We start from the raw sequence: 15,946 nt of genomic DNA, 5'->3' as shown, positions 1-15,946 counted from the left end.
GAAATTAAAGAAGAAACCTCACCCGTAAGTTACTGGCTGTCTCGGTTCTCTTAATAAAGACACTCGGCTGAAGTTGACTGTTAATACAAGGTGACTGTTTGGTGACTTGTGTCAAGGTTGACCTTCATCAGCAGCCTGGCTTGTCTTAACACGTCTGGCAGCTGAGTGTGCCGTTTGTACAGCACTGTCACTACCAGTTTCTCTCATGTATTTTGCACTTATCAAGTTCATTTTTCCGTTCACTGATTATACCTTTTTTCTTCTTGTGAAAATGATATTGTACATCACAACCATAGCATGTTTTATGGCTGATAATGATCTTTGTCTCACTGTCCTCACTGTCTCTCACAAATTTGTCCTCTTACAGAGGTTTCTTGGTGGACTGTTAAGTGGCGTGACTAGTGGTAGTGGATTAGACGGCCTCAAGGGACCGGCATTTTCTCCCTCAGTGGGAATTAACTTTGGTAGTCTGCCCACGGGTGGCGGCCACTACAACTCTCCTTACGGTTACGGCGGTTATAACGATAACCCTCTCGGCCTCAGTCTTGGGCCCGTCAATATCAATCCCTTCGTCGGCCTCAAAGTGTCTAGCCTGGACGGGCGGCCGATCATCAACCCATCATTGGACCTGCTGGTGACACCCAACGCGAAAGGTACTCATGCCCTCAAGGGTTTGAAGGACAAGATCAAATACGGTCTAGATCCCTTAAAGGGAGGCTATGATGGAGGATATGGTGGAGGATATGGTGAAGGATATGGTGGAGGATATGGTGGAGGATATGGTGGAAGCTACGGTGGAGGATATGGTGGAGGATATAGTGGAGGTTATTACCCAGGGGGTCACTACCCCGGAGGGTACAACACTGGAGGATACCACCAGGGTGGATATTACCCAGGTTCCCTCTACAGTCAGTCCGGAGGGTACGGAGGGTTTAAGTCCCAGAACCATTATGGTTACACCCCATCCTACAGCTACCCCAAGCCTTCATACACACATCAAGTACCTGTGTACACTCCCCCAAAGCCCGTGTACACCCCACCAAAGCCTGTGTACACCCCACCAAAGCCCGTGTACACCCCGTCTGTTCCCTCATACCACCACCCAAAGCCCATAGCCGACTACAGCAACCAGCACTATAGTCCTAAGCCCACGTACTCTCCCTACGAGAATCAGGAAGTGTATCACCATCATACACACTACCACGGCCGCGACCACGACCATGACAACCCCTATAACACCAACAGCTTCTCCCCCAGTTTCAGTCCTTTCGGTCGTTCTGACCTCGACGATGACGACACTTCCTCTTCAGCCTCTCTCCCTGCCTCTTCTCGCCTTCCTCCTCTCTCGTCGGCCTCTCTCCCTGCCTCTTCTCGCCTTCCTCCTCTCTCGTCGGCCTCTCTCCCTGCCTCTTCTCGCCTTCCTCCTCTTTTATCTTCTTCGTCATCTCGTCTTCCTCCTATCTCCTCCTTCTCTCCATCTTCGCCCACCAAATTCCTGGGTTCTGCGTCTAGTTCCTCCTCCTCCTCCTCCGCCTTCGCCGTGCGATCAACAGACAGTAACGAGTCAGGCTCTGGATTTAAGTTCCCAGATAAGTAATGACCGACTCTACCATCACGTCTCGCTAACTCAGAAAACATAACAGAAGCATAAAGTTAAATGTCAACCAACTTATATATTGTTAATTTTATGTCATAATTGTTTTGTGGGGTAAATTTAACTTATTTCGAAATTTATACCTCAGCACTGTGTTATATACCTGGAGAAAAATCCCCAATTAAAAAATAACAGGTATATTTCGTGCACGTCATTAATTTCATGATAGTGTGAATCTGAGGACGACATAAATTTCATATAACTCAGGTTAATTTTTTTTATTGGTTCTATTTTCAACGCGAGTAAAAAATATGATGATAAAAATTATTTATACTCAAATACGGAAATGATAAAACCAGTCCGCGGGTTACGTCTCACTCCGGCTATAGGAGAAATATTTAATTACTTAGTATTTAATATTTAAAGTAGATTATTTAAACAATTAAGCTTAATCTTTTTAACACACGTTTGCCATATTTATGTATATTTAATTGTATATTAATTTATGCACTGTATGATACACCGTCCTAGTTTACTGTATACTGCACCTCACGCACACCTAGCTGACTTGCCCACCTGTATCACCTTATAGTTATTTGTGTCATCATTACAATTATTAATTTATATGTATTTGTCAGATATTTGAAACAAGTTTAGTTTAAGTTGTAAAATCTTCCTGGCATAGCGTATTAAGTAAGTTTGAATAAGTCACCGATTTCATTGAATATATTTATTTATATATCGGGTAAAACAGATTTCTATTTATGGTAGATAAATCTTACCCAAGTGTCCAGAACACGTCATACTGTAGCCATGACGTCACGCTGTAGTGAGGCCGTTATACTCGGGCGTTGATGTCAGGCTGTAGCGGTGATAGTTTGTCGTAGTGATGACGTCAGGCCATAGTGATAATATCCCACTAAAGTGATGACGTCAGGCTATAGTGATAATATCCCACTAAAGTGATGACATCGTTTCAAAAGGATGACATCTGGCTATAGTGATGACATTCAGCTGCATCGATAACACTGTACTGTAGTGTAGCGGTAACGTGACGGCAGTAGGTAGTGAGTGTGGTACTGTAGGTACTGTGTCCCTCACAAGGTGTCCACGGAGGAGTATGCTGGCCGCCATCAAGAAGCTGCCACCCCTCGCTTCTTCGGGCCCGTCGGGGACATCCTCAGTAACATCCCCATCGGTATTACTCTACAACTGTCCAACGTTCCTCACCATGCCAACCCAGCCCTCTCTCCCCCCTCACTACCTCACTCTCCTTCCTCTCCACCTTACGGGAGTAAGTTTCACTCCCCTCCTCGCGTAGGTACTTCTCTGTCTCGTCCTCCTTCCCTCTTCTTAGGCTCTTCTCCTTTCACTTCTCTTGCGAATGGCCCTCCAGGTCCTCTGTCTCCTTTCCTGCCTCCCACTACGCTTGACTCGCCCTTCTCTCCTTCTGAAGGAATATTTTCCCCTCTCCACTCTGCTCTGGGCCTTCCCGTGAACTCCTTAACTCCCGGTGTGGTCTCGTCTCCCTATCATACCTCTGGACATGGACCCGTGACGTTACTAGACAAGAAGGTAGGGTTGGGCGCGACACTGCATGACTCTGATGGTTTGCGGCATCCACATGTTCCTAGCGCGGGGCTACCTGTGCATGGCAGCCATCAACCCCTGCATAGCCGCCTCCTTAGACTGTGCTACCATGTCAGCTGCACAACTCTTGCCCGCTACTGTAAGGTATGGACTGATAAACTAAGGTTTCTTGTAATTAATGTAGCATTCCATTATTAATACACAATATAGACGAGCGATTAACGCAACACCCTAATATATATCACACAAGAATTAATACAGAACTTCTTAAAGTTCACCACATGACCAGCTGAGGCGGTAAGATAGTGTACCTTTCTCTCAGTGTCGCAGTAACACGGTAAGTAACACTACAGTTAAGAAAGTAGCTCAACAATACTGCTCAGAGGAGGAGGACTTGAGTAAGTATATAACTTACTGCAAAACAAGTATACTGTATACCTGTACAGTGTTACCGGGGATTCGGCCAGCAGGAGAGTTATAATACTTGTTTCAGCAGGTGCAGAGCTGCCGGCCAGTTGCTCATCAAGACCAACATTTTTTACTGCATCTATATTCTTATTCTAAAGTTGTTGTTGATTTTATAGCTATTCAAGATGTTTTTATTGTTGGTTTGGGTATGGACAGTAAGGTAACGAATTTGAAATCAATAAGAGAAAAATAGTGAATTCTGAATAAAGTTCCGTGTAAAATTGTATAAGCACAACTTCAAAGTCATTCACTAGTCTGTATCAATGGTTTTACAATTAAAGTTATTACACTTTTTGTACATATAAAATATGTTGGTGTACTAAAGTACTTGTATGAGTGTTGCAGCAACACTAAATTTATGTTTTGTTTACAGCGGCAGTTGTTGGCTCCTCCCGGCGCGTCTATCAACTGCGGAGTGTTTGAGGTGTGTTGTGGCCTGGAGACCTACCAAGGCGCCTTCTCCTCCACCTTCAACTCCTTCAGCAACACGGCGGGTACCTGCGGCGTGAGCAACTCCGATGGGGTCAACGGACGCATCAACCACCCACTTCAGGAAGAGGGCGACGCTGAATTTGGTCAGTAACTTGTCTTCCTCATATAAACCAGAAAGTTGCCTTTTGTTTATAATATAGAATAGACAATTATTTACATAATTACCTTTTGTATTTGATAGTTGGTAAGTTTGTAGTAAAATGAGATTGGTTGTTATTACAGGCGAGTACCCGTGGCAAGCTGCGGTACTGAAGAAGGAAGGCTTCGACAATGTGTACATCTGTGCTGGCACACTCATTGACGAGCGACACATCCTCACTGCTGCTCACTGTGTTAAAGGGTATGTACTGTACACTTTCACCATCGGTACACCACCAAAATATATCTTATAGCACTGACGGCCAGTTTCAATTAGTGTATGATGGGTGTCTGGCCCATACAGTCATCATTTTTACTAGTTAAAAAGATTGTATTATTTTATGTTATGCACATTAGGTTAGTTAGGCTTATTAGAAACTGCACCGCTCTCTTTCTCTGAATCAAGGTATCTGACTTCACATTAAGTAATCCAGCCTGTTATTTCTTCACAATTTAGTTTTCTTGTGTTAACAGCAGTCAGTTGTGAAGGTGGGAAGGCACCCACTTCTGTGTGTTGAAATGAGAATTACCGTTGAGACTTCCGCTTTTGGAGTTAGCAGTTCTGCACATACTTTTTTTTTTTAAGAAGACAGAAGAATCATTCAGGGGATCTGTTAGTCATATGATCATTAGGAACAGTTAATGTCTTTGATCATGACCCTCAAGCGGGTTCTTCCAGCGAGCAGGACTCCCACACTAGAGGTACAGTAGCTCAACACCTTCACCTCCCGTGTTGTCCCGGGAAACAGAGGCTGAATGATCTCCGCTGTTTATTGTTTACCTTCATAACCTTACGAGTTATTTCCTTGGACACTTATTCTTTACCTTCTAGAAGATTATTGGAGGTGGATGGTTGGGGTGTTGGAGGTGGATGGTTGGAGTGTTGGAGGTGGGTGGTAGGGTGTTGGAGATGGATGGTTGGAGTGTTGGAGGTGGATGGTTGGATTGTTGGAGGAGTATTGTTGGATTGTTGGGTGGATGGTTGGATTGTTGGAGGTGGATGGATGGGTGTTGGAGGTGGATGGTTGGATTGTTGGAGGTGGATGGTTGGGTGTTGGAAGTGGATGGTTGGAGTGTTGGGGTGGATTGTTGGAGGTGGATGGTTGGGTTTGGAGGTGGATGGTTGGAGTGTTGGAGGTGGATGGTTAGTGTTGGAGGTGGATGATTGGGTGTTGGGTGGATGGTAGGAGTGTTGGAGGTGGGTGGTAGGGTGTTGGAGATGGATGGTTGGAGTGTTGGAGGTGGTTGTTGGATTGTTGGAGGAGGATTGTTGGATTGTTGGAGGTGGATGGTTGGATTGTTGGAGGTGGATGGATGGAGTGTTGGAGGTGGATGGTTGGATTGTTGGGTGGATGGTTGGGTGTTGGAGGTGGATGGTTGGATTGTTGGAGGTGGATTGTTGGATTGTTGGGTGGATTGTTGGTTGTTGGAGGTGGATGGTTGGTTGTTGGAGGTGGATGGTTGGAGTGTTGGAGGTGGATGGTTGGGTTTTGGAGTGGATGGTTGGGTGTTGGGGTGGATGGTGGGTGTTGGAGGTGGATGGTGGGGTGTTGGGTGGATGGTGGAGTGTTGGAGGTGGATGGTTGGAGTGTTGGAGGTGGATGGTTGGGTGTTGGAGGTGGATGGTTGGAGTGTTTGAGGTGGATGGTGGGAGTGTTGGAGTGGATGATTGGAGTGTTGGAGGGGATGGTTGGAGTGTTGGAGGTGGATGGTTGGAGTGTTGGAGGTGGATGGTAGGAGTGTTGGAGGTGGATGGTTGGAGTATTGGAGGTGGATGGTTGGAGTTTGGAGGTGGATGGTTGGAGTTTGGAGGTGGATGGTTAGAGTTGGAGGTGGATGGTTGGAGTGTGGAGATGGATGGTTGGAGTATTGGAGGTGGATGGTTGGGTATTGGAGGTGGATGGTTAGAGTGTTGGAGGTGGATGGTTGGAGTGTTGGAGGTGGATGGTAGGAGTATTGGAGGTGGGTGGTTGGAGTGTTGGAGGTGGATGGTTGGATTGTTGGAGGTGGATGGTTGGATTGTTGGAGGTGGGTGGTAGGGTGTTGGAGGTGGATGGTTGGATTGTTGGAGGTGGATGGTTGGAGTGTTGGAAGTGGATGGTTGGGTGTTGGAGGTGGATTGTTGGAGGTGGATGGTTAGAGTTTGGAGGTGGATGGTTGGAGTGTTGGAGGTGGATGGTTGGAGTGTTGGAGTGGATGGTTGGAGTGTTGGAGGTGGATGATTGGAGTGTTGGAGGTGGGTGGTAGGAGTGTTGGAGGGATGGTTGATTGTTGAGTGGATGGTTGGAGTGTTGAAGTGGATGGTTGAGTGTTGGAGGTGGATTGTTGGAGGTGGATGGTTAGAGTTTTGAGTGGATGGTTGGAGTGTTGGAGGTGATGGTTGGAGGTTGAGGTGGATGGGGAGGGAGGTGGATGGTTGAGTGTTGGAGGTGGATGATTGGAGTGTTGGAGGTGGGTGGTAGGGGTGTTGGAGATGGATGGTTAGAGTGTTGGAGGTGGATTGATGGATTGAAGGAGGTGGATGGTTGGATTGTTGGAGGTGGATGGTTGGAGTTGGAGGTGGATTGTTGAGGTGGATGGTTGGAGTTTTGGAGGTGATGGTTGGAGTGTTGGAGGTGGATGTGGAGTGTTGTAGGTGGATGGTGGAGGTGTATGGTTGGAGTGTTGAGGTGGATGGGTAGTGTTGGAGGTGGATGGTAGGAGTGTTGGAGGATGGTAGGAGTGTTGGAGGTGGATGGTTGGAGTGTTGGAGGTGGATGGTTGGAGTGTTGAGGTGGATGGTTGGAGTGTTGGAGGTGGATGGTTGGAGTGTTGGAGGTGGATGGTTGGAGTGTTGAGGTGGATGGTTGGAGTGTTGGAGGTGGATGGTTTGAGTGTTGGAGGTGGATGGTTGGAGTGTTGAGGTGGATGGTTGGAGTGTTGGAGGTGGATGGTGGGAGGTTGGAGTGGATGGTAGGAGTGTTGGAGGTGGATGGTAGGAGTGTTGGAGGTGGATGGTTGGAGTGTTGGAGGTGGATGGTTGAGTGTTGGAGGTGAATGGTTGGAGTGTTGGAGGTGGATGGTAGGAGTGTTGGAGGTGGATGGTTGGAGTTTTGGAGGTGGATGGTTGGAGTGTTGGAGGTGGATGGTTGGAGTATTGGAGGTGGATGGTTGGAGTGTTGGAGGTGGATGGTTGGAGTGTTGGAGGTGGATGGTGGGAGTGTTGGAGGTGGATGGTAGGAGTGTTGGAGGTGGGTGGTTGGAGTGTTGGAGGTGGATGGTGGGAGTGTTGGAGGTGGATGGTAGGAGTGTTGGAGGTGGATGGTTGGAGTGTTGGAGGTGGATGCTTGGAGTTAGCAACAATTAAGGCTAACTTCATCCTTACAGTATCGTCGGGGAGAAAGTTTCAGAGTTACAGCTGTTGTTTTAAAGCTCGAATTCTTGACAATAATGAGACTCCTAACTTTTAGTGTTGGTATCTACAAGTTTCATGCTGGACGTAACAAAACGGTCCATATCATTCATTATATCCTGTCAAGACCGTACGTTTCGGTCTCAAAATGGCTGAAACCGTAAAGCTTACTCAGCTCTTTCATTACCGCTGCGAGACTCTTCCATACCTTATAACTTCTATGGCTCACTCGGCTCTTAGGAGGATGAGCCTTTGTGAACGAAAAAAAATAATAGTTATCCTTGTCATAAAAACATAAGAATGCAGTAAAGGAAACCGAATTTAGCCCATGCCAATAACCATGGCCTATATTTGAAGCTTCCCAACGATTACGAGTTAATGATGGTGTTTGGTTACTTGTTCCGCTCATCCACAACTCAATGTTTGCCTAATACCTTCTTAAATCTAAATTTCTTGAGGTCAAACCTATTGCTACGTGTTCGTTTCTAATTTGATAGTAAAATTTCCGTATTAATAACCACTACCTTTATGTAAACCCAATTTGCATATATACATTTTGATCATATCTCCTTTCGCTCTACGTCTCTGAAGAGTGGAAATTCAGTTTTCTTAATCTGTCTCTAAATGTAAGTTCCTAATCCCCGGGATCAACTTTGTCATCCTCCTCTGAATTCTTTTCAGAGAATTTATTTCCATCCCATAGTATTGTAACCAAAGCTTAACCACATAATCCAAGTGAGGTTTCATTATGTAGAGATAAACTGTAAAACAACACTTCTGCTCCTGTCACTGACACTCTTCGAAATGAACCCTCGTATCCTGGCAGCCATTATTCTACATTTGAGCAGCATACAGTATAATCGAAGTAAGATAAGCACGGTAAATGAATAGGAAGATCGATTCTCTGTCCGAGGGAGACTGTCAGCCCTATTGTGGAAGTGTACATAAGATTGAAAATGCTATTTCTTAAACTTATCTGACGCATCACAACCAGAGTGATCCATCTAATGTAGGGATAAAGAAGGTAGCTCTCAGCCGATGGCTACGAAGAAGCAGGCATAATCACTGAAGTGGCAGAAAAATTTGGATAAAAAGAACTGTTGATTGTGAGAGAGCAACGTGAGTGTAAAAACAGGGAAACAAAGTATTGTTTGTTTTAATTTAAAGTACACATGACTTTGGACCAAAAAATATTTATGGCATTATCATACATTGTTATCATGTAAAAAAAATATTCATTGCCCCTAAACTGTTAATTTGGTAAACATGACCTTCACTTATACTTACGTTATTAACTGCAAACCATATGTATGATGTCTTTTAATAGTATAAATTAAATCTACATTAACAATGCTACAATCTGCCACTTGAATCGGTTAAATATAAATTAAAGGGGAAAGACTTACTTATTGTCGGATGTAGTTACAGATCTCCAAACTGAAGCTTATTAAACAAAAGGAACTTAAGGGTCATTATAGACTGGAGAAATGAATCCACGCTGGAACACCAATCACCAAGTAACGTTGTCCTTCAAAATTAACTGTTACTTGGTTCACGACAAAACCAAATATGACAATGGAAATTACGACGGGATGAGGGGTATCCACTGGCCTGACTCACTAAGGTATAAAAACGCAGACACTACGCTGAATATCATAGCCAGTAAAGTGACCCATATGATCGAGAAATATACACCAAAGACCAAACCCAGTGCCTCCAGGAATACAAGGAGACCGCTACACATGAACCATGCGGCGGTAAGTAAAGTTAAGAAGAAACCCAGAAATTCAAGACGTGGTTAGGCCAAATGATAAGCAGGACAGGAGGATGTATGCAAGATCCAAGAACCAAGCAAAGTCAGAGTGTAGAGGGGCTGAAAAGGAGTTCCAGAGGCTGGTTGCAAGCGAGGTCAAGTCAAACCCATAGACGTTTTACCTCGACGGAAAGTCGAAATTAGAAACGCGAGTAGGAGTATCGGACCTGGAGCTTGAAGATGGTTGTTACGCAGATTCTGACGAGGACAAAACGGAGGAGTTGAACAGATTATTTTCCTCGGTGTTCACAAGAGAGGATGCGAACAATCTCCCTGCGTTTGAGGACGGATGTTCGAAACAAAGGCTGACCCACATTGTGTTCTCAGAAGAGGTTATAAGAAACAAATTGTCAAACCCAAAGGTTCATAAGAGTCCCGGCCCTAACATGGTGCATCCCAGAGTGCTAAGATAATTGTGCAGCGAGCTTGCTGAGCCCCTGAAGATCCTGTTCTGCAAATGCCTGGATGAGCAGAAGGTCCCCAGTGATTGGAAAATGGTTTATGTGAGTCCTATATTCAAGAAGGGCGATCGTCACTCCACGAATAACTATAGACCGTTGAGCCTGACCAGCATAGTATGTAAAGTACTTGAGAGCATTATAAGAGATGCCATGATGAAACATCTACTACGAAACAAACTTGTAAAGGATTGCCAAAACAGTTTTATGCCGGGACGTTCCTGCTTAACATAATTACTCAAGGTACTGGATGTTTGGACCCAAATTCTGGAACAGGGTGGTAATATCGACAATATATATACCTAGATTTTGCCAAGGCTTGACAAGCGTACCCCATGAAAGGCTGAAAATTAAACTGGAAGGGTACGGGATTCGGGGAAGTGTCCTAGCGTGGATCGGAGACTTTCTCTATGATCGCAAGCAGTGTGTGTGTACCTGTGACATCGTGACAAGTGGGGTACCACAGGGCAGTGTATTGAGCCTGTTGTTGCTTGTTTGCTTCATAAATAACATGCCAGAAGCTGTACATTTCTCCCTACAAATGTTTACGGACAATGCCAAGTTATTTAGGGGAATTAAGAGCCAAGCAGACTGTGAAGAGCTGCAGAAGAATTTCTGTGAGCTTCAAGAATGGTCGAAGAAATGGCTGCTAAGATTCAGTGTTGCGAAATGTAAGAGGTTGCACCTGGGACGTACCAACGGTAAGGAAGCGTATCATATATCCCAACTGGACGAAGAAACTGCATTAATTGATACTGAATGTGAAAAGGACCTAGGTGTGTATGTTGACAATGAACTAAATTCTCGGGCCATTGTGAGAAGGTGAACCAAGCAACTAAATTATTAGATCTTACAAGAAGGTCGTTCAGATATCAGATATCCCTCGGAACGATCTTCAAGAGTGAGGTGCTTCCCCGCCTGGAGTACTGTCACCCCGTATGGTCCCTGAGATATGCTAGGTACTGCCAATTGCCTAGCTTATAATATAGACGGGCAAGGGGGGACCTAAGTGAGGTGTATAAACATCTCAAAGGGCACTACTCAGTCGACTGTCCTTACCTGGAGCTGGCGGACGCTCGCCCCACAAGGGATCACAGCTCAAGATTGAAGAAGCCGCAAGTCATGAAAACTGTAAGGGCAAACTTTTTCGGAGTGAGAGTTATGAACTCTTGGAAAAACCTGCCAGAGTGTTGTGACGGCACCGAGTGTGAGCTGTTTCAAGACCAGACTTGACCAGCACTGGAGCAGGTTCAGATATAATCAGGAGTCAGTGCATGCCAGTCGTTGCTAACAGGGAAAAAACTGGGTTTCTAATTGTTCGGACTAATGCAAGTTTTAGGAAAGTTTACTGGTCGTTAGTGTTAATCCCAGCCTCCAGGGTCAAGGTATCTTAGGTGCAACACTGACACCTGTATAATCATGCACTGTATAGTCTTGAGCCGTCCATTTTTAGGCCTGACTGAAAACTAGAATTTCAGGAATAATACTTTATTTTTATCAGTTCATTTATGAGGTCTATATTATGTTTCCATGATTCTGCAACTTATTGGCTATGGTTAGTGTAAGATAATGTGACAAATAAAAATATTGTGCTGTGCTACTGCACAAAAGACCATATACAGCGATACAGTAACAATGTATGGTGGCAGGTACGAGGCGTCGGAGCTGCGTATCCGCCTGGGAGAGTGGGACGTGAACCGCGACACAGAGTTCTACCCGTACTACGAGAGTGACGTCAACGCTGTCTCCCAACCCAGACTTACCCGGCAACCTTATTAACGACATCGCCATTGTCAGAATGGATTTTCCTGTTGATTTTCTTAAAAAGTAAGTGCAGTACAACATGGTCGCTAACAAGACTATCATCCGATGTAAATATTTTATTGACAATAAAAAACTATTACATCCCCTTCTGGTGTAGTGAGGAATTTACTAAGGGGTTTATTTTCTCCAATTTTTATATCCTTTTAATTTATCTGCGAAGAGGATATCTTTTCTTATATATATATATATATATATATATATATATATATATATATATATATATATATAATATATATATATATATATATATATATATATATATATATATCTTGATAAAATCACACGGAAAATGGAAACAACGGAGCAACCTTAGCTTTCGTCTTATTATATTACAACTCTATATCACTTCATATTTAGGTTATTCATGTTGTTATTGATAACACAAACAACAGCTATTGACACAACAATAGTACTAACACACAAACAATAGTACACACAAACAATAAAGTACTGACACACACACAACAATAGTACTGACACACACACACAACAATAATACTGACACAACAATAGTACTAACACACAACAATAGTACTGACACACACACACACAACAATAGTACTGACACACACACAACAATAGTACTGACACAACAATAGTACTGACACACACAACAATAGTACTGACACACACACACAACAATAGTACTGACACACACACAACAATAGCACTGACACAACAATAGTACTAACACACAACAATAGTACTGACACACACACACAACAATAGTACTGACACACACACACAACAATAGACTGACACACACACACAACAATAGTACTGACACACACACACAACAATAGTACTGACACACACACACAACAAAGTAATGACACACAACAAAGTACTGACAACAATAACAGCACTGACACAAACAATAGTACTGACACACAACAACAGTACTGACACAAACAATAGCACTAACACAACAATAGTACTGACACACACAAACAATAGAACTGACAAACAAACACAAAACAACAGTACTGACACAAACAACAAAACGACAACAGCACTGACACAAACAACAACACTGACACTACACACAACAAAGTACTGACACAACAACACACAACAATAATACGACACCAACAATAAGTAATAACAATACTGACACACAACAATAGTACTGACACACACACACAAACAATAGTACTGACACACACACACAAACAATAGTACTGACACACACACAACAACACTACACACAACACAGTACTGACACACACACAAACAATAGTACTGACACACAACAATAGTACTGACACACACACACAACAATAGTACTGACACACACACACAACAATAGCACTGACACACACACACACAATAGTACACACACACACACAACAATAGTACTGACACACACAACAATAGTACTGACACACACAACAATAGTACTGACACACAAACAATAGTACTGACACACAAAAATAGTACTGACAAACACAAACAAATACTGACAATAATCAACAGCACACACACAACAATAGTACTGACACACAATAGTACTGACACACAATAACTGACACAACACAACACACAACAATAGTACTGACACACACAACAATAGTACTGACACACACAACAATAGTACTGACACACACACAACAATAGTACTGACACACAACAATAGTACTGACACACACAACAATAGCACTGACACACAACAATAGTACTGACACACACACACACACAACAATAGTACTGACACACAACAATAGTACTCACACACACACACAACAATAGTACTGACACACACACACACACTCAACAGTACTGACACACAACAATAGTACTGACACACAACAACAATAGTACTGACACACACACAACAATAAAAATAGTACTGACACACACAAACAATAGTAATTGACACACAACAATAGTACTGACACACACACACAACAATAGTACTGACAACACAACACAACAACAAAGTACTGAAACACACACACAACAATAGTACTGACACACACACACACAAACAACAGTACTGACACACAACAGTGCAATGACACACAACAATAGTACTGACACACACAACAACAGTACTGACACACACAAACAACAGCACTGACACACAACAACAGTACTGACACACAACAACAGTAACTGACACACAACAACAGCACTGACACACACAACAGTAATGGACACACACACACAACAACAGTACTGACACACAAACAAAACAATAGTACTGACACAAAACAATAGTACTGACACACACAACAAATAAAGTACTGACACACACAACAATAGTACCGACACACACACACACAACAATAGTAATTGACAAAACAACAATAAATTGACACAAACACAATAGTACTGACACAACAAAATAACAATAGTACTGACACACCAAACAACAATAGTACTGACACACAACAATAGTACTGACACACACAACAGTGACTGACACACACAACAACAGTACTGACACACACACACAACAATAGTACTGACACACACACACACAACAATAGTACTGACACACACACAAACAGTAATCAGACACACAACAATAGTACTGACACACACAACAATAACACAATAACAACAGCACTGACACACAATAGTACTGACACACAACAATAGTACTGACACACACACACAACAACAGTACTGACACACAATAACACACAACAATAAACTGGACATAACACAAAACAACAATAGTACTGACAACAAACAAATAGTACTGACACACACAAACAATAGTACTGACACACAAACAACAGTAATTGACACAAACACACAAACAAATAGTACTGACACACACACACAACAATAGCAATTGACACACACACAACAATAGTACTGACACACACACACACAACAATAGCACTGACAATAACAACAACAGTACTGACAACAACAATAGTACTGACACAACAATAACAAACAATAGCACCACACACACAAACAATAGTAATGACACACACACACAAACAATAGTACTGACACACACACAACAATAGCACTGACACACACAAAACCCACACACAAAAACACAACAAAGCACGACACACACAACAATAGCACTGACACACACACAAAAACAATAGCAACACACACACAAAACAATAGTACTGACACACACACACACACAAACAATAGTACTGACACACACACACACAACAACACACCACACACACACACAACAATAGTACTGACACACACACACAACAATAGTACTGACACACACACACAACAATAGTACTGACACACACACAAACAATAGTACTGACACACACACACAACAATAGTACTGACACACACACACAACAATAGTACTGACACAACAATAACAACAACAGTACTGACACAAAACAACAACAAGCATACTACACACACAAACAACAGTACTGACACAACACAACAATAGTACTGACAACAAAAACAATAATGACCAACACAACAATAGTACTGACACACACACACAACAATAGTGCTGACACACACACACAACAATAGTACTGACACACACACACACAATAATAGTACTGACACACACAACAATGGTGCTGACACACAACAATGGTGCTGACACACACAACAATGGTGCTGACACACACACACACAACAATAGTGCTGACACACACACACAACAATGGTGCTGACACACACACACAACAATAGTGCTGACACACACACAACAATAGTGCTGACACACACACACAACAATAGTGCTGACACACACACACAACAATGTGCCCCACACACAACAATGGTGCTGACACACACCAACAATAGTGCTGACACACGCAACAATGGTGCTGACACACACACAACAATGGTGCGGCGCACACACACCAACAATAGTGTGACACACACACACAACAATGTGCTGCACACACACACAACAATAGTGCTGACACACACACACAACAATGGTGCTGACACACACACACACACACAACAATGGTGCTGACACACACACACAACAATAGTGCTGACACACACACACAACAATAGTGCTGACACACACACACACACAACAATAGTGCTGACACACACACACACAACAATAGTGCTGACACACACACAACAATAGTGCTGACACACACAACAATAGTGCTGACACACACAACAATGGTGCTGACACACACAACAATGGCTGACACACACACACACAACAATGGTGCTGACACACACACACACAACAATAG

General features: G+C 43.2%; 1 protein-coding gene across 1 annotated transcript in view; it reads left to right on the top strand.

The window, feature by feature from the left end:
• The window catches only part of LOC121862008, a 78,932-nt gene that overhangs the window by 51,494 nt on the left and 11,492 nt on the right, over window positions 1-15,946 (top strand). The window contains 4 exon segments of the mRNA XM_042359938.1: window positions 4,026-4,227; window positions 4,367-4,484; window positions 11,594-11,704; window positions 11,706-11,771. Coding sequence (XP_042215872.1) covers window positions 4,026-4,227; window positions 4,367-4,484; window positions 11,594-11,704; window positions 11,706-11,771 — 497 coding nt within the window.

The sequence above is a fragment of the Homarus americanus genome, unplaced genomic scaffold, assembly GCF_018991925.1.
Source record: "Homarus americanus isolate GMGI-L3 unplaced genomic scaffold, GMGI_Hamer_2.0 scaffold25013, whole genome shotgun sequence".
NCBI lineage: Eukaryota > Metazoa > Arthropoda > Malacostraca > Decapoda > Nephropidae > Homarus > Homarus americanus.
This window is presented reverse-complemented; position numbering and strand designations above follow the sequence as displayed.